The 26,125-nt window shown below is 45.0% G+C and overlaps 1 protein-coding gene and 1 long non-coding RNA gene across 2 annotated transcripts in view; one reads left to right on the forward strand and one right to left on the reverse strand.

The window, feature by feature from the left end:
- Window positions 1–26,125, reverse strand: part of LOC308097945 — a 435,438-nt gene that overhangs the window by 149,415 nt on the left and 259,898 nt on the right. The window lies entirely within an intron of this gene.
- LOC308099077 (uncharacterized protein) lies at window positions 16,566–18,066 on the forward strand (the record flags this gene model as incomplete). Its single annotated transcript, XM_080447650.1, has 2 exons — window positions 16,566–16,919; window positions 17,972–18,066. Exons 1-2 carry the CDS (start codon window positions 16,601–16,603, stop codon window positions 18,064–18,066), a joined length of 414 nt encoding a protein of 137 aa, XP_080303776.1. The 5' UTR covers window positions 16,566–16,600.

The following is a 26,125-nucleotide window of genomic DNA, read 5'->3' on the forward strand; positions in this document are numbered from 1 at the left end:
ACATTAAAGCCGCGATAACGTCAGGGGGTCCGCCACTCCGCTCGGATCAAACCGAAAGTGAACACATTCTGACTCTAGACTAGGCTGTGAGAAGTGAGAGCAGGCGGGGCAAGCGTGTGCCCCACATTCTGGCTCTGATCTGCCCGTGACTGAGAGACGAGGCAAGCGTGTTCCCGTGACATTCTCGTGCTCGTATGTGCACACTCGCGTGGGCGCTGACCTGTTCCACAGACAGGACAGACGGTAAGCGGCCCACGCGCACATTACCGCTCGGATCAGCTGTGAGCGTGCCGCCATAATTGTTGTTTTGAAAACTAATAAAGAAAAACTCACTGCAATCCAGATCTTGCAGCCCGTGCGTGTGTGCACAGGCGAGCATGCGCGCGAGGGTTTCTTTGGACTGCCCGCGCAGTCACCGTCGCCGTGACTCTGTAGATGGAGTTTTATTTCTTCATTATATGGATAGATCCATGCCATTGGAGAGGACTGAAGGTATGCTCGCGCGTGTGTGTGTGTGTGTGTGTGTGTGTGTGTGTGTGTGTGTGTGTGTGTGTGTGTGTGTGTGTGTGTGTGCGTGCGCGCGCACAGACAGTGTCTGCCGTGTGAAAATAGCCGATCTACAAGCTCACAACCTCTGAGCTTGTAGATCGGCTATTTTCCTAATATGTTTGAACTGCTGTGTGGACTATTAGTCAACTTTAGATCGACATAGTTGTAGTACACATATCTTACTTTGTTTTCATAGACCTGGTTGCTTGTTTTTCTCGAAAAATACCTGGCATCCATTGGAATTTGCAGGTTTTGACGTCACTGCTTCATTGAAGCTTCGGATTAAACAATCAGGGAGTTCATCAAATCTCTCCCATAGCGAGACCTGGAGCGGAGTATTGAATAATAGAATTATAGGTTACTAACGTAGGCCCGGTTCTATGTAATACGAAGCGAGAGGTCTCGCAAAAGACACCCTTCTTGTTGTGGCAGACGAGAAGAGAAGCCTTATTCTGAAGGAATGAGCAGAAGTTTGTCCCCTGATTATATAGAGCGGAGGGTGGGACCTCCGCTTCAGGAGAACGAATCAGGATCCAGCTAGGGGGTTTCCTGCTTGGAAGTATATCAAGATAATGCTTCTGTATTCGCGCTAAAGGGCGCTCTCCCATAGCGAGACCTCTCGCTTCGTATTTCATAGAACTGGGGTTACGTTAGTAACCTATAGTTATTACTACTATATCTTTCTACTTATACCAGGGACGCTGGAAGTCATTTATGCCAGGGGGGGCTGGGCTTGGCGGGGGACTCCGCACGCGCGCTTTGCGCGCGTGCACGATTTTTTTTTTACACGTGTCCCGCGATTTCTTTCACATTTTTCACCTTTTTTCACCTTTTTCAACAAATATTTTATTCCCCAAAGTTAAATACATCATTGTTTTAATATATAAGTGTGTATATAGACTTTTAAAATGATATATATTTGTTTAATTAAAAAAACCAGGGGTGCTGCAGCACCCTCAGCACCCCACTTCCCGCGTCCCTGACTTATACCAGTTTTGCACAATCTCTGCACAAGTTCCTCATCCACTTCAGTAGTCAGCAAATATCATAAGAAAAATGGCTAAACTTGGCAACAAATTCCATACCAAGAAATATCTTTATCAAAAAGTTTAACTTTAACTTCCCTAGGGGAATCCATGACAGCTGCTGAATGTTGGTGTAACTGCAACATTATGTGAAAAATCTGAAATTTTAAGTAGCTTGTGAGTGTTTTTCATGAATCTGAATCTATATTGCAAGCATTTGTTTTGCACCAAAACCACTCCTTGGCAGAAAAGTGGCCATGCCCACTTTTCCTGAGGATTAAAACCCCACTTTTGTTTCGTTTTGTGTGGCAAAGGAAATGCATTTTATTCAGAATACATTGCATGTGTTCTTACAGGTGATTTACACCAGCACCACCAGAACTGGACAACATGGAATACTGGACAATGTCAACTGTAATGGTACTGAGACGTCACTGTGGCACTGCAAGGCCAAGTACAATGACTCTGTCCCATGCACTTCCACTGCTCATGTCATCTGTGCAAGTAAGAGCATGATGATGCATTATTGTAGTTTCGACAGGTGTTGGAGGAGTTTTTGTAATTTAATGTAAAAGATTTTTTCATCATTACTATGAATGCTTCTGAAGGGGTCATGGTAGCAGCAGCATAATTAAATTCAGACAACAAAATTATATCATATTAATGGATAAACATTAAGTTCATTCTGCAGTCTTGAGAATATAACAAGCCGATATGAGACAGAGCTATAACTCAGTGAATAACATGCAAAATGTATAAGTATAATCAATGTAGCCTGTGATTTATATTCTCAAAGAAGCACAGCAGTAGCATTAAGGACAGATAGAGGCGAACATGACAATCAAATAATGTTCAAACGTGAAGTCTACAGCTGCGGTTTTCAAACTATGGGTTGTGACCCAAAGTGGGGTCGCGGCAAGTTGAAAAGGTTAAAAAAAAACTTTAGGGTCGCGCATTGGCGACTTTTTTCTTTTTTTACATAAAGAAACAGGTCGGGGGGGGAGGTCGACCGACGCAAAGACGTCGAAGAAGACGGCCACTTGCCTCCTTGATTCATCCAAGTCCAACCCTCACAGGGCCAGCAACATGGGGAAGACGTACAGACATTACAAGAATCTTAAATTTTTCTTTTAACCTGATCGAAAAGGTATAGGCAGAAGCTTGTAGCTTATTAATGCCTAGCCTAACAAGAAAGAAGAATGTGAACATAAACATAACATAACAAAACAAAAAAACATAAATCCATAATGTACATTAAGTAGATCTCTAGTCTATAAATCCTACATTTGATCACACTCATTCACTGCCAGATTTACTTCTGGCTGCGTTTGCCAGCGTTTTTTTTTTTTTTTTTTTTACCTTTTCAACCTTTTCAACCTTTTCAACCTTTTCAACCTTTTCAACGTCACAGAAAATGTATATCCATCATGATCGCTCATCCGATCGTTTACAAACGGTATCAGTGTGCGTCAGAGAAAAATAATAATAACTAGAAAAAGTGCTCCTCGGAGCACAAGTCTCCGCCAGGTCAGGTAGATTATTGTGGCCTCCTGGTGGCGCTATAATATGCCAATGTGAAAAGGGTGGCATTTCCTCTTAGGCCTTGCACGACAATCGGACACTGCATTCATGATTTGAGGCATTTTGTTCCAAAAATGTGGTTTGCTAAATTAGACCCGCTGGTGGCGCTATAACAGGCCAATGTGAAAAGGGTGGCATTTCTTCCTCGGCCTAGTGGGAATGTGCGTGCAAAATTTCACGGAAATTGCACACTGCGTTCATGATTTGAGGAATTTTGTTCAAAAGGGACCTATCCTGCAAACTTTGGGAGCCAATGTTAGCCAAGTAGGATGGAATATGAAATATCGGACAAATCCATCTTGATCACATGACTATAGAGATACTGTGTACCGATTTGCGTGATTTTTGGACTGAATCTGAAGGCGTAAGAGCAAATAATGTGTTTTACAAAACTCAGCCTCCTGGTGGCGCTCTAATAGGCATATTTGAAAAATGCAGGGCAAAGGTTTTTCCTTGGCCTCTAGGGAGTGTGCGTGCAAAGTTTCACACAGATCGGTGCAGTTATAGCTAAAAACGTGAATCGGCCTGTTATAGCGCCACCATGAGGCTGATGTGAAAAATGTTCAAGTGGCATTTCTTCCTGGGCCAAGTGGGAATCTCTGTGGAAAATTTCACGGAAATCGCATGCTGCGTTCATGATTTGAGACATTTTGTTCAAAATGAACCAATCCTGCAAACTTTGGAAGCCAATTTTAGCCAATCATGATGGAATTTGGAAAATCAGACAGATCCATGTTGATCACATGGCTATAGAGATACTGTGTACCGATTTGCGTGTTTCTTGGACAAAATCTGTAGGAGTAATAGCCCAAAGTGTGTTTTGCAAAAGTCGGCCTCATGGTGGCGCTATGACAGGCTGATCTGAAAAATGTGGGGCAGAGGTTCTGCTTTGGCATCCAGGGAGTGTGTGTGCGCAGTTTCACAGCGACCGGGCCAACGGTGGCAGAGATTAGCTGGTCACAGACAGAAGGACGGACACACACACACACACACACACACACGGACGGACGGACGGACGGACGGGGGGCAAAACATACTCTCTCGCCATGCCTTTCGGCCTGGCGGAGACAATAATCCAAACACGACCGTCCCTTGCCTTGTAACAGCATGTTGAATATACCATCTCTCGCCAAAAATGCATGTTTTACATACTTTTTCAACTGGTCACAGAAAATGTATGTCCATTAAGGGAAACTGTTCATCCAGAACCTGTTTTTGTGGTGGCTGGAGACCCCCCATCTTTTGGAAAGTCGGAGCAAAGCGCCATTCAGCTTCTGCCCGCCTACAAGCAGAGGCTGAAACGCGAGCCCATCGTCAACAAGGAGGTACGGATATGGTCGGAGCAATCAGACTGTATGCTACAAGACTGTTTTGATCACGCGGACTGGGGGATGTTTCGGGACGCTGCTAAGAACAACGCCAACGACTTCTCAGATACAGTCATGTGCTATATCAGTATGTGCATAGATGACATTGTTCCACAAAAATCTGTTCGGATCTACCCCAATGAGAAGCCATGGATCAACAGTGAGGTCCGTGCTGCTCTCCATGCATGCAACGTCGCCTTCAGATCTGGTGATCTTGGGGACACCAGGGCAGTGCTCCAGAAAACTATCAGGAGGGCCAAGAGGGAGTAGCAGCCAAGCTGGAGGACCAATTTGAGAGTGGGGATGTGAGGACAACATGGCAGGGGCTTCGGACCTTCACAGACTTTAGAGGGAGATCCAGATCTGCAGAGAGTCCCTCTGCCTCCCTCCCTGGTGAGTTGAACAACGTCTACGCTCGTTTTGAGCGAGACCCAGGAAGCAGCAACCTGCCACTGCCTGCACTACCTGCGGAGGCCAGCTCTCTGATCATCTTAGAGGCTGACGTTCGCAGGGCCTTCCAGCGGTTGAACACCCGCAAAGCCGCCGGCCCCGATGGCATACCAGGCCGCGTGCTTAAGGTGTGTGCAGCCCAGCTGCCGGGAGTGTTCACAGATATTTTTAACCTCTCCCTCTCCCAATCTGTGGTCCCCTCTGGTTTCAAATCAGCCATTGTGGTCCTAGCTCCCAAGCACTCAAAGGTAGCCTGCCTGAATGACTGGAGACCGGTGGCCCTTACTCCGATTGTCAGTAAGTGCCTTGAAAGTCTGGTGAGAGACTATCTGCTCTGTGCTGCCTGACACACTGGACCCATGGCAATTTGCATACTGTCGAAATAGATCCATCGACGATGCAGTTGCCCTGGCTCTCCATTCTGCACTCACCCACTTGGATAAGGGGAAGAACAGATACGTTCGGATGCTCTTTATAGATTATAGCTCAGCTTTTAACACCATCTTCCCAACCAGACTGGACACAAAGCTCAAGGACCTGGGCCTGCACTCGTCCATGTGCAGTTGGATACTGGACTTTCTATCGGGCCGACGTCAGGTGGTGAGAATGGGCAACATTACATCGGACCCCTTGACCCTCAACACAGGAGCCCCCCAAGGCTGTGTGCTGAGTCCTCTCCTCTACTCCTTGTACACCTTCGACTGCGCAGCCACACACAGTTCCAATGTCATCATCAAGTACGCGGATGACATGACTGTGATCGGCCTGATTGATAATGACGACGAGCCGGCCTACAGAGCAGAGGTCGGAGCAGTGGTGCCAGGAGAACAACCTTGCTCTCAACGTCGATAAGACCAAGGAGCTCATTGTGGACTTTAGAATGCTGGAGAGAGAGCACTCACCCATCCACATCAATGGTGTTGCAGTGGAACAGGTCGATGACTTCAAGTTCCTCGGAATAAACATTTCGAGGGACCACAAGTGGCCAACGCATACCACACAGTGAGCCCCCGCATCCTCAGAGCGTTCTACAGCTGCACCATCGAGAGCATCCTGACAAGTGGCACCATCGCTCGATTTGGAAGTTTGGAAACTGTACCACAGCCGAACGCAAGGCACTACAGAGAGTGGTGCGAATGGTGCAGCACATCGTGGGCGGTGAGCTTCCCCCTCTCCAGGTGATTCATGAGAAACGATATGTGGCTAAGGCCGGAAGCATCATCAAGGACATTTACCACCCCAGCCATGGTCTGTTCAAGTCGCTGCGGCACCCACGGCCAGGCAAGCGATGGAGGAGCATCGGGAGCAGCACCACTAGACTCTGGAACAGCTTTTATCCAGCAGTAATAAGACTGTTTGGGGGGAGGGTGGGATAGGGGAATGTGATATATGTACATTTTGTTTGTCCTTTTGTGATACAACTATGAAAAAGATTATATGTATGTGCAGTATACTCGCCCCTGGGCCTTGTATTAAAACCTAATAAAAAGATCTTGAAAAGAAAAGTAATAAGACTGTTGAATGAGAACTAAGCATGTGGACACTGTGCGCTGAACTCACTGAACTGTGTTTTTAATGCACAGATGATCTGATGTTTTTAATAGGACTCCCCATTACAGATACATTCTTCCCTTAAGTTATTATGTACATTAGACACTTTTCTTAAATGCACTTTACTGTACTTCTACTCTCTATTATTCTATCTTTTAACTGCATTAATGGGCCTGCACAATTAAGAATTTCACCCATATTACTTGTATGTGATGTGACAATTAAGTTTGATTCTGATTATGATCGCTCGTCCGACAGTTTGTAAACGAAAACCAGTGCGCTTCCTCTGGATGCCTTCTTAGTTTAGGCAGTGGGTGCTCAGCTATGTATACAACTCAAATAAAAAAACACCTAAGTAGAAAAAGCGGCACTCCAAAATAAATACTGCAAGACAGTGGCTCAGTTTCTCATTTTATTGTGAGAACACTAACGTGTTTCGGCCGCAGCCTTCCTCAGAGAAAGTATTTTTTAACAACTGGTGGACCACAATAGTCAAAGTCCAAGGGTGTTTATTTAAACAAAGGAGGAATTGGGGAGGTTGGTGGTGTTGGTTTGGAGTGGTGGAGGGGAGCAGGCAAGCAAAGCAGGCAAGGCTGGTGAGTATGGACACTTATGAACAGGGGAAAGGTGTGAGCCACAAAGACTACAAAATACAGGGTTCAAGAACACTAACTGTAGCACTAGGAATAACTAGGACTGAATTCAGTAGCTGGCAAAAAGCGTTACCACACACGTGAGGTTGTGAAACGATCTGGCATTGCGTGGAGAGAAGACCATGGCTTTATAGACTGTGGAGGTGATGAGCTGATTATGGTGACCACCTCCAAACAGGCCCATTGAGGGACAGGTGAACCCCTTTTGCGGGACATCGCAACAGGGGACACGCGTGCGCAGCGCGGGTGCATGTGACCCGCCCATGCGTGCGCACGAAAATCTTTGGTTATTGGGCGGATTTTGTTAGTTTTTTTCCGATTTTTGGTTACTTCATTTCGGTTTTAGGGTTAGGATTAGGGTTATGTTAGGGTTATGTACTTGCATAATACATGGTCTTTTTGTTGCAAAAAAATACCTAGTCTACTTTGGATCTGATGGATAGGGCTCTGTGCAGAGCAGCCTGCAGTCCATTTGGAAACACTTGGACCCTACCTGGTCGTAGTGTCACTGTTGCCTGGTCCACTCCGGGGTGCATGTCGGCTTTCCGACATGTCGCCTTTCCGACGGTTACTAACCCTATACCTAACCCTAACCGCACGCGGAAGCCACTAGTCGGAGTAGTGAGATGTCGGAATGGAAGCAGCACCCCGTCCACTCCAGGTCCATTGCTCCTAACATTATCAGAATGGCAGCTGCTAAATCCTTTGATCTCTGATGACCGTAACATTCTCTGTGTCCTCCTCTTCAATACCTTCGGTTTTGGTCAAACTACCCCCCCAACTTGGAAGCACCAGGAGGTTGTTTGTTTATAATTATTCATAACGAATCTTCGGATTTGATGATAACTCGTGGTCGCTAGTTTGAGTCGTGGCGGGGGTCTATCACGTTTCTTTTTCCTCGGTAGCTTTCACTGTTTTAAAATACTTGCTAAAATATGCACACTTTGCAGCTAGCACAGATAGCTCTTGTATCCTCTCATTATGTTGTTGAGCTCCTGATTATTTTCTTTCCCCAAATTCGACTTGTAAACAAGCCGGTGAAATCACATGTTGCTGCGTGGCCGGGATAGAATACAAGAACGCTCGTCCCAAAACACACTCGCCCCGGGTATATCCGGCGGCCTCGTCGTTTTTTTTTCTCTCTCTTGAATCTTTGATTCTCAGGACATTGTTCTGTTTGTGCGGGACGCGGGACAGACGGTCCAATTTCGGGACTGTCCCGTGAGATTCAGGACGGGTGGTCAGCCTAGAGCTGATGGCAGGCAGGTGAGGTAGATGAGGGAACTGGTAACAGGTGTGCCAAGCTGGAAGCTGGAGCCAAGCCTGTGCCCACACACGCCCACTCACGCAGACACAAACACATAGGAAGACACAACACAAGGACACAGAGACTGTGACAGTTACCCCACACCTCAACACAAGTTATTCTGTGATAACCCCCCTACCTGCTTTTCAGACCCTGAGGTGGTGTTCATGAAGAATGGAACGTCCTGTTCTGGTCAGGTGGCAGTAGAGCATTCTGGGAAGGACTACTGGCTCTCAGGGACCAATGAGACGTGGAACCACACTGTTGATGTGGTCTGTGGACAAATGCATTGTGGGAAAGCCACTAATGTCACCCTGTTCCCTCATGTTCCTTCTGGAGAACCTGGAATGGAGAATGATGTTTGGAGTGAGTCCTATAACTGCTCCTCCACGGAGACATCAGTCTTCCACTGTCCAAAGGACAACATAACATCATCCAATCAGAGCCTCGCTTTGGTGGAATGTTCAGGTAATGTGTTAACCTTTTTAAATGTTGCTGTTCCATTTATCGTGGTACTTTCATTTCTCCCCATGATATGATATCCTCACTATTTTTCATTTGATTTTAACGTGTATTTCAACAGGTACTATTACTGCAACACTATCAGAGCAGTGTTGGGGGACAGTTCAGGTATGCACCCATGCAGGCTGTGGGGGGGTGTGTGCACACACCTGGACTGAAGCTAATTCTGAAATGCTGTGTAAAGACCTGGGCTGTGGACCTGCCTTCTCTGAGATCGACCAGAACGTCAAGGGGGATGTGACCATCCTGGCAATGTACCCGACCAATCACACCACCAACCTGACTGAGAGCATCATCGTGAAAAAATATCCAGAGACCAACTGTGATGACAAACCGGCCTTCGTAGTTTGCTTGGGTAAAATACCTACGCTAAAATTGGAATACTAATTGTTTGTAGATTGTTAAAGGCAAGGAAAGTTCATTTGTATTGCATTTCCACAACAAGGCAATTCAAAGTGCTTTTCATAAAACATCAAACTTTAAGACACAGAGCATTAAAAATGAGTTTCAGAAAAAATGTATATATGTAAAAACCTCAGTATACGGCATTAGCAAAGAGAAATGTATTCAGCTTTGATTTAATAATCTCTGGTTAGCTGTACACCTTGTATTTTTGTCAATTTATACCTCATCTTCATCATTGGATTTTGTTAAAGTCAAAACAGTGTCTATAACTAGAAAAGTGCTCCTCGGAGCACAGGTCTCCCTCCGCCAGGCGAGGTGGTAAAAGAAAGTACTGTTCCTGATTAATTCTGTCTTACCTATTTATATTACATATTGTGATGTCACGTGAAGCTTGACCAATGTTAGGTGTTCACAGACGTACGGACACACGGACGGACAAAGTGAAAACATACTCTCCACCATGCCTTCGGCCTGGCGGAGACAATAATGTCATTTCAGTGGTACTTGTGATATTATGTTTCACATGAAGTTTTTATACCGTTTCCAGACAGTGTCAAGGCTGATCTCGAGGATTCCAGAGATCCTTGTTCTGGAAATGTGAAGATACTCTATCGAGGTCAACAATACCCTGTCTGTAAAGAAACCCTAAATGACACCAATGTCCAAAATACCATCTGCAGAGAGCTGCAATGTGGAGAGACCGGCGAGCCTGTTGAATTCTTTGGACCTTTACCGCAAAGTCCACCTGAAGTCGTGTCAGGACTGTGCTGTCCTGCAAACAGCCACAAGCTGGCAGACTGTAACATTACTTTACAGGACAAAGGACATTGTTCTCTTGGTGGCCTCCAGTGTTCTGGTACATTTTAAATGCTTTCATCTGATTCCACCTGACTTTTGATTCATTGATTTAATACTTTATTTGTCAGGAAATGTAAACAGCACAGAGGTACAGTAAAACATGTAGGCCAAAAGGATAACATTAAAAAAGTCCGGGGGACATCACTTAAAGTGAGTGTTGTACAGTAATGTGCATGTTACAGTAACAGTCCATTTGTGAACATGGACTGTGGTAGGATATGAGTTTACAACAAAAACCTCTTGAACTGATTAATATTGATTGGTTTTCATCAACTATTCTCTCTGTTACTTCTCAGACTGGCAGAAAATCAGAATACAACGTCCAAAACAGCATGGAAGACACTATGAGGGACATGTGTTTGTTTACAGTCAGAATGGTTCCAGGATGGTTTCTAGCCATGGCTGGACAGACAAAGAGGGAGACATTCTGTGCCGTCATCTGGACCGTGGCGGTTATATAAACCATACAGCATCAAATAGTTCTTCTGATCTGTGGGAGAAGAGCTTCAACTGTAGTGATGTGAAGAACCCAAAGACCATCTGGGACTGTGAACAGGAAAATACAACCTACGGGAACCAAGGGGTCTACCTCCAATGCCAGAGTAATAACTATTATTACTACAACATCTCCAATTCTAGAGTAATAAATAGTATTACCAAACAGTGTAATCCAAAACTAAAACAACAAAAATGGGTTAGGGTTAGGGTTAGGGTAATAATAATACATAATTTAATTATTTTAATTGTATTAAGAATAATACAATGATTTGACACCCAGGATTTTTCCAGTCCATTTTTACACAATAATATTAACATACAAGATTGCTCATTGTAAGACAGCTGTATGTTTAAATGGGGAAAAGGACAGTTTATTTTTCATTGATCATTATTGGATGAGGGATATTCAGGCCTAATCAGTCCCTGTGGATGTACGCCTTGTATTTCAAGTAAATGTTTTGAATGACATCTCTACATGACCCCAAAACATATTTTCAGTGCCATCACATCTGTGTGGTTGTGGGATTAAGGATGTAATAGTTTTTGTTGATTAAGTTGTTCCTGTTTTCCCAGATAACCATTGGGTTAGCCTATCAGGGTATGAGGGATGCTTTGGTGAGGTGAAGATTAATTACATCAGGGTGTGCGGTGATCACTGGGATGACAAACATTCACAAATAGTTTGCCAAGAGAAGGGCTGTGGCAATGCTCTGCCCTTTGAAAAACATGGAAGAACTGGGTCAGATGTTTACCACGTCCGTTGCCAGGGCTCCGAGTTCAGTCTTGGGCAGTGTGAGACGATCCTGGACCAGTGTGCTGGAGGACTGGTGTCTGTCTACTGTACAAGTGAATTATTTGATATACTTGTGATAAGAGACACTCTGCAGTAGTCTACACTTTTGCATTTTGTATTTTGTATGTAGTAGTTGCTGTATGTCATTTGCATTTTATATAGTAGTTACTGTATATCAGACTATTTAAGAAATATGTCCATATTTTAGCACATAGTGCTAATGGTCCCTTCTTGTTTCTCTACCTTATTATTATTCTTCCGCCATTTTACATGGCAGTATTAGCCTAACCATGCAGTCGTTTTTTTTACGAAACTCAGCAATATGATAGAGGGCTATGTCAAGTGTCGAAGACACAAAACCCACCACCATTGGCCAAAGGGTAGCGCTATAGCAATCAATTGAATGCAAAACTTTTAACAGGTATAACTCATGCCCTGTTTGAGTTATTGCCGTGAAACTTCAACACACATATGCGTCTCCTCATGACGAACACATTTCACGGTCTGACTTTTGACCTCTGACCTTTAGATCTCCCAGACTCCCACTATTTTGAATTATATTATAATATTGTATTTTATATTTCTGGTATAACCGTGCAGTCATTTTTAAGAAACTTGGCATAATGGTAGAGGGTCATGCAAAACGGCCAATAAATGAACAAACATTGGCCAAAGGGTGGTGCTATTTTGAATGATATGAAAAACAGTTAAAATCTATCTCTTCCTGGGATTTTTTTTTATCAATGTGCACGAAACTTTCGACAACAACTTTGGACCAATATCTAAAGAAAATGTTGGGTTCTTGTTTTTAAGTAAAAGAAATTCGATGCGATTTGATAACGATTTGATGGCGATTCAATTCTGCACAATGCGATACGATGCGATACGATGCGATACGATGTGATTCAACACAATGCAAAGGATTTATATTACAGCCCTCGTTAATTTCCCAAAACATGTACTAAAAATGCATTACATTTAAATTCAAAGCAATTTATTGTTTGTAAGTTAGTACTAGGCTCTGCACGTCTCATTTCATCATTTCATCTCACTCATAGAATTCTGGGAGAAAACAAAGGGTCTGCCGTTTATAGTAGAATTGTTTGATTACTAATCATATAGTATATCATTATTTTATATTAGAATTATAAATTAAGCTCTAGCCCCCCTTCTCTCCCAGAGAGAACAGCAGCAGAGACATAAAGCTGCATCAACAGTGAAAAGTTGTGAAACAGATTTTGTTTTAAACACAGCACACCCAGCAACGTTGTTGTTGTTGTTGTTCCTCCATGTGTATGTGTGCTTGCAGCTATATTTTTCATTTGAAACTGTCAATGGATTTCAATTATTATTTCTTTCTCTACTTTACTGGTTGAATAAGCTTCCTAGCTTTCCTGTACTGTTTCCCCTTGTTCCTTATGCTAACAAATTCCTATTATATTTACTACTAATATTTTTCCATTCAAAAGTTTGGATGCAATATTGTTTCCACGCAGCAGGTAATAAAGCAGAGGTTTTTCATTTAACTTGTTACAGGTGGCATTAGCATCAGAACCAAAGAGGAGTGTGGAGGCACACTTGAAGTCCGATACCAAGATAAGTGGGAGAAGCATGTGTGTCCCCTAAATTTAACAGAGGATTTTAAGAACCTGCTGTGCAAGGAGCTTGGTTGTGGTGAAGTCATAGAGAACAATAAGACAGATGTGAAATCCACAGAGGAGGTAAACAACTGTTTTGTTGGCTTTGTCTTTTAAGTCTTTTAAGTCTCATTGACACCATAAGACATCTCGTCACTCCGGTCTCTTCTGCACATTATTTTGTATGAAAGACAAAGCGACATTCCTGACTACGTTTTGATTGTGATTGTAGGACCTGGAATTGACTCTGGTTTGCACAAAGGATAATTTGGACATCAGAGACTGTGTCCACCTGAAGTCTTGTAAGAAAGTCAAACCAGCTGAAATCTATTGTAAAGGTACCACACCTACTTTCATAATTATATTGTAAAGGTACCACACCTACTTTCATAATTATATTGTAAAGGTACCACACCTACTTTCATAATTATATTGTAAAGGTACCACACCTACTTTCATAATTATATTGTAAAGGTACCACACCTACTTTCATAATTATATTGTAAAGGTACCACACCTACTTTCATAATTATATTGTAAAGGTACCACACCTACTTTCACTGATCATGTTAAACTAAATGTGTTGTTAGTTGTTGTGATTTGACCTAGACGCTGGTGAGTAAACCAATTCTGATGATTATTTTTTGATGATGATGATGATGGTCTCTCATTTGCTTTATTCAACCAACAAATTCAACAACACAAAGTGATTCATCATTTTGGATTCATGGAGGGCCTTAAGATTGTCACAGTCCTTGTGATTGTGCTGCTGCTGATTCTCCTCAGCCTGTGTGTGAGAACACCATCCACTGTTAATAGTGAGTAACGTTATATTATTCATGTATTCTATGAATGTGGTTGTAGTCATAGGATATTCTCTTTTATATGAACTTTGTCAATAGGAGTCTTGTCAATAATCTGTCAATCATGTATATTCACTGAACGACATGTTTTAAAGCTTGTCCAGTCATTTGAAAGAAAGAAACTGATATTTGATAAAGACACTTAGCCTGATTGTAGTCATGTAGGCCTACATGAAGTAACTACTATCTGGTCACAAGAGGCCAGTATTTGGACATATAGGGCCCTATTAAGCACTTCTTAAATCCAGGTCTTAGGTGATAATTAGGTGATAACGCCACCATCTTATGCGCAGTCCCTATTATGCAAGGTGCACTGAGCGCAAACACTTAAGTAATAAGACTCCCCAGCTTATCTTATGCATGGGGGAGTGTCCATATGTTAATGTTATATGCGTACGTGCGCCATGTTGTGACGACATTTTATCCTATACTAGTACTACTAATAATGATGATGATAATAATAAAGCTGTGGCAAGTATACGTACAATGATACTGATGTACAATAGTAAAGCATTTACTTTGACACCTTGCACCAGTAGTTTTCTAACTGTGTTGTCATTTAGAAAGAACATCTTCACAAAAAGACAAAGAGGATGAAGGTGTTGAATATGAGGAGATTGGCATCACTGCAAATGAAATGAAAGTCTTACATCAACTTGGTGAGTGATATTTACATTATCATCAGACAGTGATACACATTCATTATCTAACGCTGTCTCACTGACTTATAATACTATAATACAGTATCACTGTATAACAAGCAGGGCAGGAATTTCACGGCGGCCACGACGGCCATGGCCGTGTGTAATTCAACTTCTGGAGGAACTCTGTAAACTGCCTGACCCACCTAGACAGCTTGAGTATATTTTCTTATATAAGCAGGTTGCTTTAAGTAGCTGTACTTTGCTCAAAAGTATCAGTGTTGTATAGTTGGTTTAGCTTAAAAGTAGTTTGTTATTTTGCTTGCTTAAAAAGCCTATTGTTAGGTCTCAGCTGACAGCCCCATTAAAGGGAGTTTCACCTGAACCAGCTCAATAGCCTTGGATAAGTAGGGGAGGGGCCTACACAGTCTGAAGGTGTTTATAAGTCTGTCCAGGCACAGTGTTACTTCAGTGTGTAATTCAACTTCTGGAGGAACCCTGTAAACTGCCTGACCCACCTAGACAGCTTGAGTATATTTTCTTATATTAGCAGGTTGCTTTAAGTAGCTGTACTTTGCTCAAAAGTATCAGTGTTGTATAGTTGGTTTAGCTTAAAAGTAGTTTGTTATTTTGCTTGCTTCAAAGCCTATTGTTAGGTCTCAGCCAATCTGGGAACCCAGAGCCAAATGAGAAGGAAAAACAGCGCCCTCTGCTGTTTGCACTATCTCACTTGGCTCTGGGACAAAGACGACGGAGCACCCGTGCGCAAGGAAACCGGGGTTTTGGTCTGCCTTCAGCGTTTCACTTCCGGTGGTGCGACTATGATTTCATTCCCACTAACAATATTTCTACACGGAACACTAACACCACTTCTCCCAGAGAACATGGATCGTTTTGGTTATAAGCCCACTTGTTTCTATGATGAAAGAGCAAGTTAAAATGTGAATATCTTTTCGTGGTTTTGTCTGCTCCGCGGACGCTATTGATAAATTAGTTTCGGTTGGTTTCGAGTGGGGAAGGATCGGCGGACACGTAAATCCCGCCCACTATATTTGATAGGGTAAAGCGCGGCCTGCTTCCTGATCTGAAGGCACGCCCACTTGTAGCCCAGTGTGTACACGTTATGACGAACCTTCACGACAGATTCCAACGCAGAGCAGAATCTGTTCTTGAGAGATTAGGTCTCAGCTGACAGCCCCATTAAAGGGAGTTTCACCTGAACCAGCTCAATAGCCTTCGATAAGTAGGGGAGGGGCCTACACTCCTGGCAGGCAATTAGCAATCAGTTGAAGTTGCCTTAAATACTTGCTCTGAAAGCGGTAGCTTTCAAGCGGCTAGCAAACGAAGGCTAGGCGAAGGCGAACAAAGGCAGCAGGCGACTTTGTCAAAGCCTGACTTCGTCAACGTACGACCTTCGCCATTGAGTGCTTCTTCTCTTCATAAGCAGCATCATTGTTTAGTGACATATATAGTAGTGTGATAGATATAGTAGTGTGTATATGTTTAGTGACCTACGATGTGTTTTCTTCCTATTCCTGTCCTCTCCTCTTCCTGGTGGTCGCAAAAACACTGGGTAAGTAATATAATCTATCCTACTCTTTCAACTCACGTTGAGCAAGTGGTAACAGGAGGGCTTTGGAATTGCCACTCGGCTGTGGTGGAAGGCAAAGCTGCTTTCATCACAGGCTACGCATCCTTGCTCTCCCTCAACTTCCTTGCTCTAACTGAGACTTGGATCAGACCAGAAAACACTGCTACGCCCGCTGTCAGATGTGTACTCTTTCTCTCACACTCCCAGAGCCGTGCGGACAGGTGGTGGTGCTGGTCTGCTAATTTCCAGAAAACGGAAATACTCCCCTGTTTCACTGTCAAAATTCTCTCCTAACTCTTTTGAATTTCACATGGTCACTGTTTCTCATCCAGTCAAGCTCACCATTGCAGTTGTTTATCGCCCACCGGGCCCTGCTGGTGGCTTCCTGGAGGAGCTGGACCATCTAGTCTCTCACTTCCCTGTCGATGGCTCTGGATTCATCCTTCTGGGTGAGTTCAACCTCCCGACTGAGAAGCAGCTAGACCCACTCCTTTCGTTTCTCGCCGCCTTTGACCTAGTTCTTTCCCCATCTCCTCCTACCCACGAGGCTGGCAACCAACTGGACCTGATCTTCACCAGAGGCTGCTCTACTGCTAACCTGTCCGTCACTCCTCTTTCCAGTGAAAAGGGTAAGAAACTCTCTGATCACTACTTCATGTCCTACTCTCTCTCTCTCTCCTCTCCCCCCTCACAGCCCCTCCCTACCCACATGATTTCCTTACGTCGCAATCTTCCCTCACTTTCCTCCACTGATCTTTCCTCTTCTGTTCTCTCTGCTCTCCCTGCCCCTGAATCCTTTGCTCTTCTATCCCCTGATACCGCCACAGATCTTCTTTTCTCTACTCTATCCTCTTCTCTCGACCATCTCTGTCCCCTCACCACCAGGCCTGCACGCCAAACTCCACCTGCCCCCTGGTTGTTGGACTCAGTGCGGACTGAGAGACGGAGCCTGAGAGCGGCTGAGCGCAAATGGAGAAATGGCAACCTCCTGGAGGACCTTCTTACCTTCCAATCTCTCTACCTTCATCTACTCCTCTTCCCGCCCCTCCCCCTCTCTATCCCACTTTTCTCCCCTCTCCCCTAACGAGGTTCTTCTCCTTGTTACCTCTAGTCGCCCCACCTCATGCTCTCTGGACCCGGTCCCATCCACTCTGCTGCAGTCCACTGCACCTGAACTTCTTCCCTTCTTAACCCACCTTATTAACACCTCTCTGACATCTGGTTACTTTCCCTCTGCTTTCAAGACTGCCAGAGTCACCCCCCTCCTGAAGAAACCGACACTTGACCCCTCTGAAGTCAAGAACTACAGACCGGTTTCATCTACTCCTCTTCCCGCCCCTCCCCCTCTCTATCCCACTTTTCTCCCCTCTCCCCTAACGAGGTTCTTCTCCTTGTTACCTCTAGTCGCCCCACCTCATGCTCTCTGGACCCGGTCCCATCCACTCTGCTGCAGTCCACTGCACCTGAACTTCTTCCCTTCTTAACCCACCTTATTAACACCTCTCTGACATCTGGTTACTTTCCCTCTGCTTTCAAGACTGCCAGAGTCACCCCCCTCCTGAAGAAACCGACACTTGACCCCTCTGAAGTCAAGAACTACAGACCGGTTTCCCTTCTATCCTTCCTATCTAAAACTCTCGAACGTGCTGTCTTCAAACAACTGTCCTCGTACCTCCACCAGAACAACCTCCTGGACTCCAACCAGTCTGGGTTCAAAGTGGGTCACTCGACAGAGACTGCCCTCCTGGCAGTGACGAAGTCGCTCCATGCCGCTAGAGCGAACTCTCTCTCCGCCGTCCTGATACTCCTGGACCTGTCTGCAGCGTTCGACACAGTGAACCATCAGATCCTCCTCTCCACCCTCGAGGGGATGGGTGTCTCAGGCTCTGCACTCTCCCTGTTTGCATCCTACCTGACGGGTCGCTCCTACCAGGTGATGCTGAGAGGGTCTGTGTCAGAACCACACAGGCTCACTACTGGGGTTCCCCAAGGCTCGGTTCTGGGTCCTCTTCTTTTCTCTCTCTACACTACATCTCTTGGTGCTGTAATCCACTCCCATGGCTTTTCCTACCACTGCTATGCCGATGACACCCAGCTGATCCTCTCATTCCCCCCCTCTGACACACAAGTGGAGGCACGCATTGCTGCTTGTCTGGCTGACATCTCGGAGTGGATGTCGACGAACCACCTGAAGCTCAACCTGGACAAGACCGAGCTGATGTTCCTCCCGGGGAAGGGCTGTCCGCACCGAGACATGGCCATCACCATTGATAATGCTGTGGTGACGTCAACTCGGACTGCGAAGAATCTGGGTGTGACCTTGGACGATCAACTGTCGTTCTCGGCTAACATCGCATCAGTGACACGGTCCTGCAGATTCCTCCTCTACAACATCAGGAGGATTCGCCCCTTCCTCACGGAGAAGGCAGTCCAGGTGCTCATCCAGGCTCTTGTCATCTCCCGCCTGGACTACTGCAACTCCCTCCTTGCTGGTGCTCCGGCATCTGCCATCAGACCTCTGGAGCTTGTTCAGAAAGCTGCGGCTCATCTGGTGTTCAACCGCCCCAAGTTCTCCCACACAACTATCCTTCTCCGTTCTCTGCACTGGCTCCCCGTAGCGGCTCGCATTCAGTTTAAAACCCTGGTGCTAGCCTATAGGGCAGTGAAAGGAACAGCTCCTTCTTACCTCCGGGCTATGGTCGATGCCTACACCCCTGCCCGACCACTTCGGTCTGCCACCTCGGGGCGACTGATTGCCTCGTCACTCAAGGGTCCTTCTGGTCGATCGACACGGTCACAACTTTTTTCTGTTCTGGCCCCACAGTGGTGGAATGAACTTCCCACTGATGTCAGGACAGCAGAGTCACTGCCCATCTTTCGCCGCAGGCTGAAAACCCACCTCTTCAGGAAAAACTACCCTTCCTCTTTGCCTGGCTCACTTGTTGTTAACTAGTTGTACGAACTAGTCGATACACTTTTTGTATTAGCTCTTTGCTCATTTGATTTTGCTATTTTGTCTCATCTGTTTAAGAAAGTAGGTAGCTGATATATTGTACTTTTACCTTAGCGCTAGGTATACTCTTGGTTGCTTGTTTTTGCAGGAAATGCACTTAAGACTTCTGGTGATTAGTAGTTTCGTTCCCTACCTATGTTGAATGCACTTATTGTAAGTCGCTTTGGATAAAAGCGTCTGCTAAATGACTGTAATGTAATGTAATGTAATGGGCGTCGTTGCCCCTCTCATTGGCCGTGTGCCCCTCGAAAAATGACATGCCTTCAGGGCCACAGTGGCTGTGGTGCCCCAGCTGCACCAGTAGCTGATTTCACAGTTTTTCCTCTGCGCGATCTTCCTGTCAATACGTATTTTTTTTACACACAAGAGGCCCTTTGGTTGAGCTGCGTACCTACAACATGACCAGTGGTAGGTAGTTCTCTATCGTATCGGCTCGTTTGTAGGCAAACAAACAAACAAGTAAGGAAGTGTGGACAGTCATTCGTTGATGCAGGCAGTGTGAGATTTCTGCATAGGGTGAATTGTGACCCCTCACGTTTCAAGCACAATTCCTAAAATCCCTGTTCTGAGCACAGTCCAAACAGCCGAAAATTATATATATAAAGCAAAGAGTTTGGAGCGCTCCAGTGAACTTCATGTCAGAGTTTGTGTTGGAGCGCCTCGGTGCGGCTGCAGAGTTCATGTGCAACCTCTTCCAGAGAGAGGAAGAGACACTAGAAACTCTGCTGGAGACACAAAACAAACTGCTGGACATTGAGTTTGGTATGGACATCCATCCTAACAAATACAAAATATATATACATATATATAAAGGAAAAAGCTGGAGATGGAAACAGTTGGTGGAAGTGTGGACAGTTTTACGGTGTATCACCGATTGTGTCGGTTTACGCGTCCGTGGCGGAGTTCCGTCAGTGGAAACACTTGGCGGGGCATGCTGGTGGTCTGTTAAACACAGTGATTCCAGCGGAGCGCATCCGTACTGTCAGGGACAAGCGGAGCGCACCATATATGGTGTGTGGCACAGCAAGAGGCCAGCCGTTTCCACTTCAGCCCAACAGACAACACGTCCCAGGGTGGCAGAGCTGTGTGAGCCAAGCTCAGGCTATGGCTCCACCTCTTTACCTGCCCTGCCTGGTGAGAAGACTACTTACGAGTGTTGGCAACCTATTTAACCCACTTCAGTGTGCAGTTCAGAGAGCCAGAGTTGAGTCACCCCTCTTGGGGTTGCTGTCGCGGCTCGTTCATAGGTAAAACAAACAAAATCCTAAAAGAGAGGAAAAGTAGCCCCAGCGCTTCTTACAAGGTGCTTGGACGCAGTCCTGGGGCCTTGGCGTCGGGAGAGCCTTCGTATCCAAAATTGGATGACCGGCTGGTGTGTGCTTGCTCAGAGGAGCAGTGCCACAACGATGTGGCCAGGCTCCGGCAGCACTTGGCAAGCGCCTCGACAAGAGAATTTGCAGGCGTCAGCGCTCACAGTCCGGATGGGATCCTCGGCATGTGTTAGAGGCCAAAGCAGGGAATCTGTCCCTTGCTCCAGTGGGACGGGCCACCCTCAGGGCTTGCTCATCCGGATTTTCGGTTGAGGGCCAGGTTGACCTGGAAGCTGTGCCTCCACCCTTTGGGGCTGATGGCAGCCACGGCACACATTAGGCTCTCCTGAACATGCGGCCAGTGCATTCCTTGTGAATAACAGTCATGCACCATACGGGCGTATTGCTGGTGGCAGCTTACGCGTTTGGGTGTATAGTTCCGTCTGTGCGGTGACACAGCGGAGCGTGCCGAGACTGTCAGGGGTGAGCAGAACGCACCATACGGGTTTGCTACGGACCGTTGGTGGCAGGAGCCATCTGAGCCGTGAACACTGGGGCTGCAATGGCTTCTCTCGAGACAGCATTCTTGCTGTTGACGGTGTCAGCTACAAGAATGTTCTGCTGCATGGGTGTGGCAGCCAGCACCCCTATCACTGAGTGTGTGCTGGGCTCCGCAGCAGGACATGGCCTTCACCAGTCGTATCTGCAAGGAGAATTGTGGAGTTGCAAGCTCTGTAGTTTGGAGTGTTGCAGGTCTAGGCCCTGATGATGGAGGAGCAGTGTTACGCCCCAACCTGGCCTTTCTCCCCAAAGTTCTCTCAGAGGCATGTCCCAATCAGGTGATTGAGCTCTGTCCTCTATTTGACATGCAGATAGGTGGAGTACGGAGACAGAGTCGGTCCCCACTCTGCCCTGTTAGAGCTTAGTGTCGTACATCAGGGCCACACAGGCCCACAGAGTAACAGACCAGCTCTTAGGTTGCTGAAGCAGGAGTGCTTGGACCACTGTCAAAGGCTAGTCTGACCCGCTGGATCACAGAAATGATCCAGCAGGCATACAAGCAGGCAGGAGTACCAGTGCTGCCTAGGTGCGGGCACACTCCACCCGTGGGACGGCGGCCTCCTGAGTGCTGTGGAATGGTGTGTCTCTGGCGGAGATCCGCACAGCAGCAACATGGTCGACTCCGTCTACATTCACCCGGTGCTACCGACTGAACGTGGCTGTATCCGCTCCCTTTCGAGAGTCGGTCTTATGTGCTACTCTGCGGTAGGTGTCACCGTCACCTTCACCAGTCGAGTCGGCCTTACATCTGGCGGGCTGGCTTGAGCGGCCCGTCTCCCCTGTGGTCACTGGCCTTGGTTAATCACAGTATGTACTGGGTCGGAGCCCACTGGTGTTGGCTCTGGGGTTCTGGGACTGCTTCGCTTCCTCACGAGGTGTCTTACAGAGTTCCCCATACATATGAAATATGTTGGGTGGAGAGATAGTCTCGATACGATAGAGAACGTTCGGTTACGCTGTAACCTTTGTTCTCTGAGTGAAGAGACTATCTCTCCACCTCGATGTCGCTCGGCAGCGGTGTCGATCAAAGTAAAACCAGTGTAATCACGCACAGCTGGGCCTTATATAGGGCTGGGCGTGCCAGTAGGACTGGTGTGTCTTAAAGAAATATCCACGTTTTATGCGAGGTGGGGTCATTCCCCATACATATGAAATATGTTGGGTGGAGAGATAGTCTCTTCACTCAGAGAAAAAAAGTTACAGGTTTGATTTTGAGCCTCGTATGAACCGTCGGAATCCCGCAACACAGTGTAATACGACACAAAAGCATCACCGGGCCAAACAGGAGATAAATCTAACGCAGCCTGTTGAACTAATCAATGGTAGGTTTGATTTCTAGCCTGTATTCCAGTTTGAGAGAGAGAGAGAGAGAGAGAGAGAGAGAGAATTGCGTAGTCCTACAGACCGATGTGCCCGATGTTTTTTTTCAACAGCAAAATATAGATGAATACATCTGATAAAATACAGCGAAATCCCAAAATTCTTAATATAAAGCAAGCAATAGAATAACTGCAAACAAGTTAAAGGTTTAGGCTATCAATATCATACAAAAGTAGAGTGACCTCACCGCTCTGATGGACAAGAAATAGATAATCCTTCTGCAAACCACTTCCATGTTCTGTTAGTTTGTCAACAATGATCTAAATGGGAAGTTTATTTCAGCAGCTAGAATGTGACAGTTTTAGTCCGTTTTTGGTGCGCAGCACAGTCCTCGTTTAAGTGAATTGCTTTCACCTATTGTACTGCTGTGTGCGGAGTGTGCGCAACAGGGCAGATCTCCGCCAGGCCAGGGTGACCTACCCAGGCCCATGAAATTCATAGGCAGGCATAGTAGCCAGTTAGAATGAAATCTGCTAAAACCGACTCATATACTGATACAGAACCATATATTGGCTATATATTGTCGCTGTCGGTGGAAACCTTATATGTTCCTTTTTTTTTAATGATTTAAAAACAATTTAAAATGGTGAAAATAGACAATCTACAAGCTGTAATTATTAATAATTAAGAAATACTATAGTTGAAATAGTGACAAATCAACCAAAGTCATTATTAGTGCAAGTTCAATCACATTTGAATGAAAATAACTTGTGGGGAAAATACAAATCTCTAATCTGTCTAATGTGATTAATGTGACCCCTATTTCAGTCAATGAAGTCCAGGGCTGAATGTGACATATTGAGACCTATATAACTAAATATTGGTCATTTGCCAACACATTATTTTGTGAAATAAATGGGTTATATTTCACAGATAGTTATACTATTCTTATACTATATTAAAATAAAATCATCCTTAACCTTCAAGTTAAATTCATTATTTCATTATTTCCATCTAATCATTTTTGGACTACAACACCAAAGGCCAAGTGGCCTTGCCCCTAAAATGACGAAATTCCAGGCCTGATAACAGAGCTTTTTTTTGTTATTAGAGTAATCATGAACTGCAGTCAACAATGACAGAGTAAATAATCAACGGCGAGAACAATGTAGTGCCTCAAAGAAACTATAGGATACCATGTAAACAATGAACCCATCTTTCTTAATACTATTCTGTACATTTATAGCGGTCATAGCAGAATCATTAGGGAGCACGTCTGTGGAGCCGAAGGCCCTGGTTGTCCCAGGTTTGATTCCAGGCCAGGCCAGCAACTGTGAGTAACATTACATAAATGTATTCTATGAATGTGGTTGTCAAAGGGTGTTCTCTTTTATATAAACTGTGTCAATAAGAGGCTAGAACATCATGTCATGTACATTCAATGAATGACGATGATGATGTTTTAATACTGTTCCAGTCATTTGCGTGTGTGTGTGTGTGTGTGTGTGTGTGTGTGTGTGTGTGTGTGTGTGTGTACACGTGTGCTTGTGTGTATCTGTGCGTGTACGTCTGCGCTTGTGCGTGCTTGTTAGTCCATGAGCCAGAGCCCCAAAATTGGAACATGATAATCTAATGGGTGGGCAAATCTAGGTTTGATTTTTAGACTGGTGACGTCAGTCTGCCAGTCTCTGTACACAGCCTAAAAGGAATGCTGCTTTAGCCCCGCCCCCTATAAAATCTGGAAGTGTATGCGCACAATTCAACTGTGGTATATTTGAGGCATGACTATAGGCATAGTAATGTGGTAATTTACCTGTCCTCTGGGTTAAGAGATTAAAGTAGAAACCGGATGAAAAGTGGGTGTTCAAAGAATACTTTCTATTCAATGAACATGGCTTCTGTGTGTGACCAATTCACAGAGCAACTTGAATAACCGAAACATTGTCCTTTATACAGAAACATTTGACAGAAACATGGTTCATTTCTGACCACTCACAAACAAGCTTTTTAGAACAATAGGATCCTTGGGCTGGGCCTAACACAATCTGCCTTGGTTTTAACATGTGACAATCTTCTCTAAAACCGTATCTATTAAACTGTAGTCTCACATAAGCTTGTGTTATGAAATCATTGTTTAACATCTTGTTAGCTTCAAATTAAGCCCAAACATATATACATTCAACCTTGTATGTATGACTTAAACAAAAATAGGTGATTTAAAAGAACATGGCATTTTCCTCAAATTCAAGAAGAGAAGTTACATAAAACTAACTGTTTTCTTCCCCAACCATATTTCACCAATGTTCATACTTGAGTACTTACTACAAAATAAGCTTTTACTAAGAAATAATACATGAAATTGTAGTTCTGTGTTAAACAGACATATGTTCATGACACAAAGCCTTGAGTGTGTCGGTCAGTAGACAGACTGGCAACTTCTCTAGTAAGAAACATTGATGTGATAATTAACTCAGAGAGAACAATGCTCTCTTGATTAATGCGTCTAGGAAGCCTTGACAAAATAATCTCAAACTGTAAATAATCATAGCTTCCTGAATACAGTAGAACAATAGGTTTTGCTTGAAGCTCTCTGGGGACTTGTTGTGGTTCACACCTCTTACCTGGGCTCCCTAACTTAACACAATGGTCAGGACACTTACAGTGTTGACTGATCAACACATCAATAGCAGCGACATCAGACAACCCAATGAACCTGTTTGTGGCTATCTCCCACGGCTCCACTGTATCTCTGTCCCTTCAAATATCAATTAGAATGAGCTTGTATATTTAGTTTTTTAGTCTTCGTAGTTCATGTTTCATAAACACATCCAGGACCTGATTACACAACACAACGTCAGAGAGAGAGAGAGAGAGAGAGAGAGAGAGAGAGAGAGAGAGAGAGAGAGAGAGAGAGAGAGAGAGAGAGAGAGAGAGAGAGAGCCCCATTTCAACCAACAGACACAGGCAGGCAGGCAGTTTCTGCTCCTCGCCCCCAGCAGACAGAGACAGAGAGACACGCAATTTGTTCAGTATTTTCATAAACCCACCCCCCCCTGTTCATCAACACAAACAAAATACAAAATACAGCATTGTGAGCTTGTAGGTCTGCTATGTTTTTAAAACATAATAAATAAAAAAATAGCATACTGGATTAAATTCATATAATATAATAATACAGTCCAGGTCCAGGGTCTTCAACGTTTTTCAGGTCAAGGACCTTAGCTGAGAAAGAGATCAAGCAGGGACCCCCAGTACATAGGCTTTAGTCATTTGATCATGGTAGATAAAAAGCTTTGGCCCATAGCATTAGGACAACTCCTAAACGCGATGGACCAGCTGTCCTACGCAGCAGTTTGAACACCCTTCGTAGCAAAACAGACATACAAGCTATCAACGCACTGCGACATGGCGTGTCGGCAGCTTACAGATCTGTTCTTTTTTTGGGGGGTAGGGCGAGCTGCTGCACAGATTCATGCAGTCACAGTGCCGTACCCACTGTAGAGGCAGGACAGGCGGTCGCCTGCCCAACTAAGATCTCGCCTCCCCTAGAAAACCCAAATAACCCGAAAAGGTGTCATAGCGTGCTTAATGTCCTCAAAGTCACGCATCCAACAAGCTTTGCACTGAGCAG

Source organism: Gymnoscopelus braueri, assembly GCF_963280865.1.
Source record: "Gymnoscopelus braueri genome assembly, chromosome: 13".
NCBI classification, from domain to species: Eukaryota; Metazoa; Chordata; class Actinopteri; order Myctophiformes; family Myctophidae; genus Gymnoscopelus; species Gymnoscopelus braueri.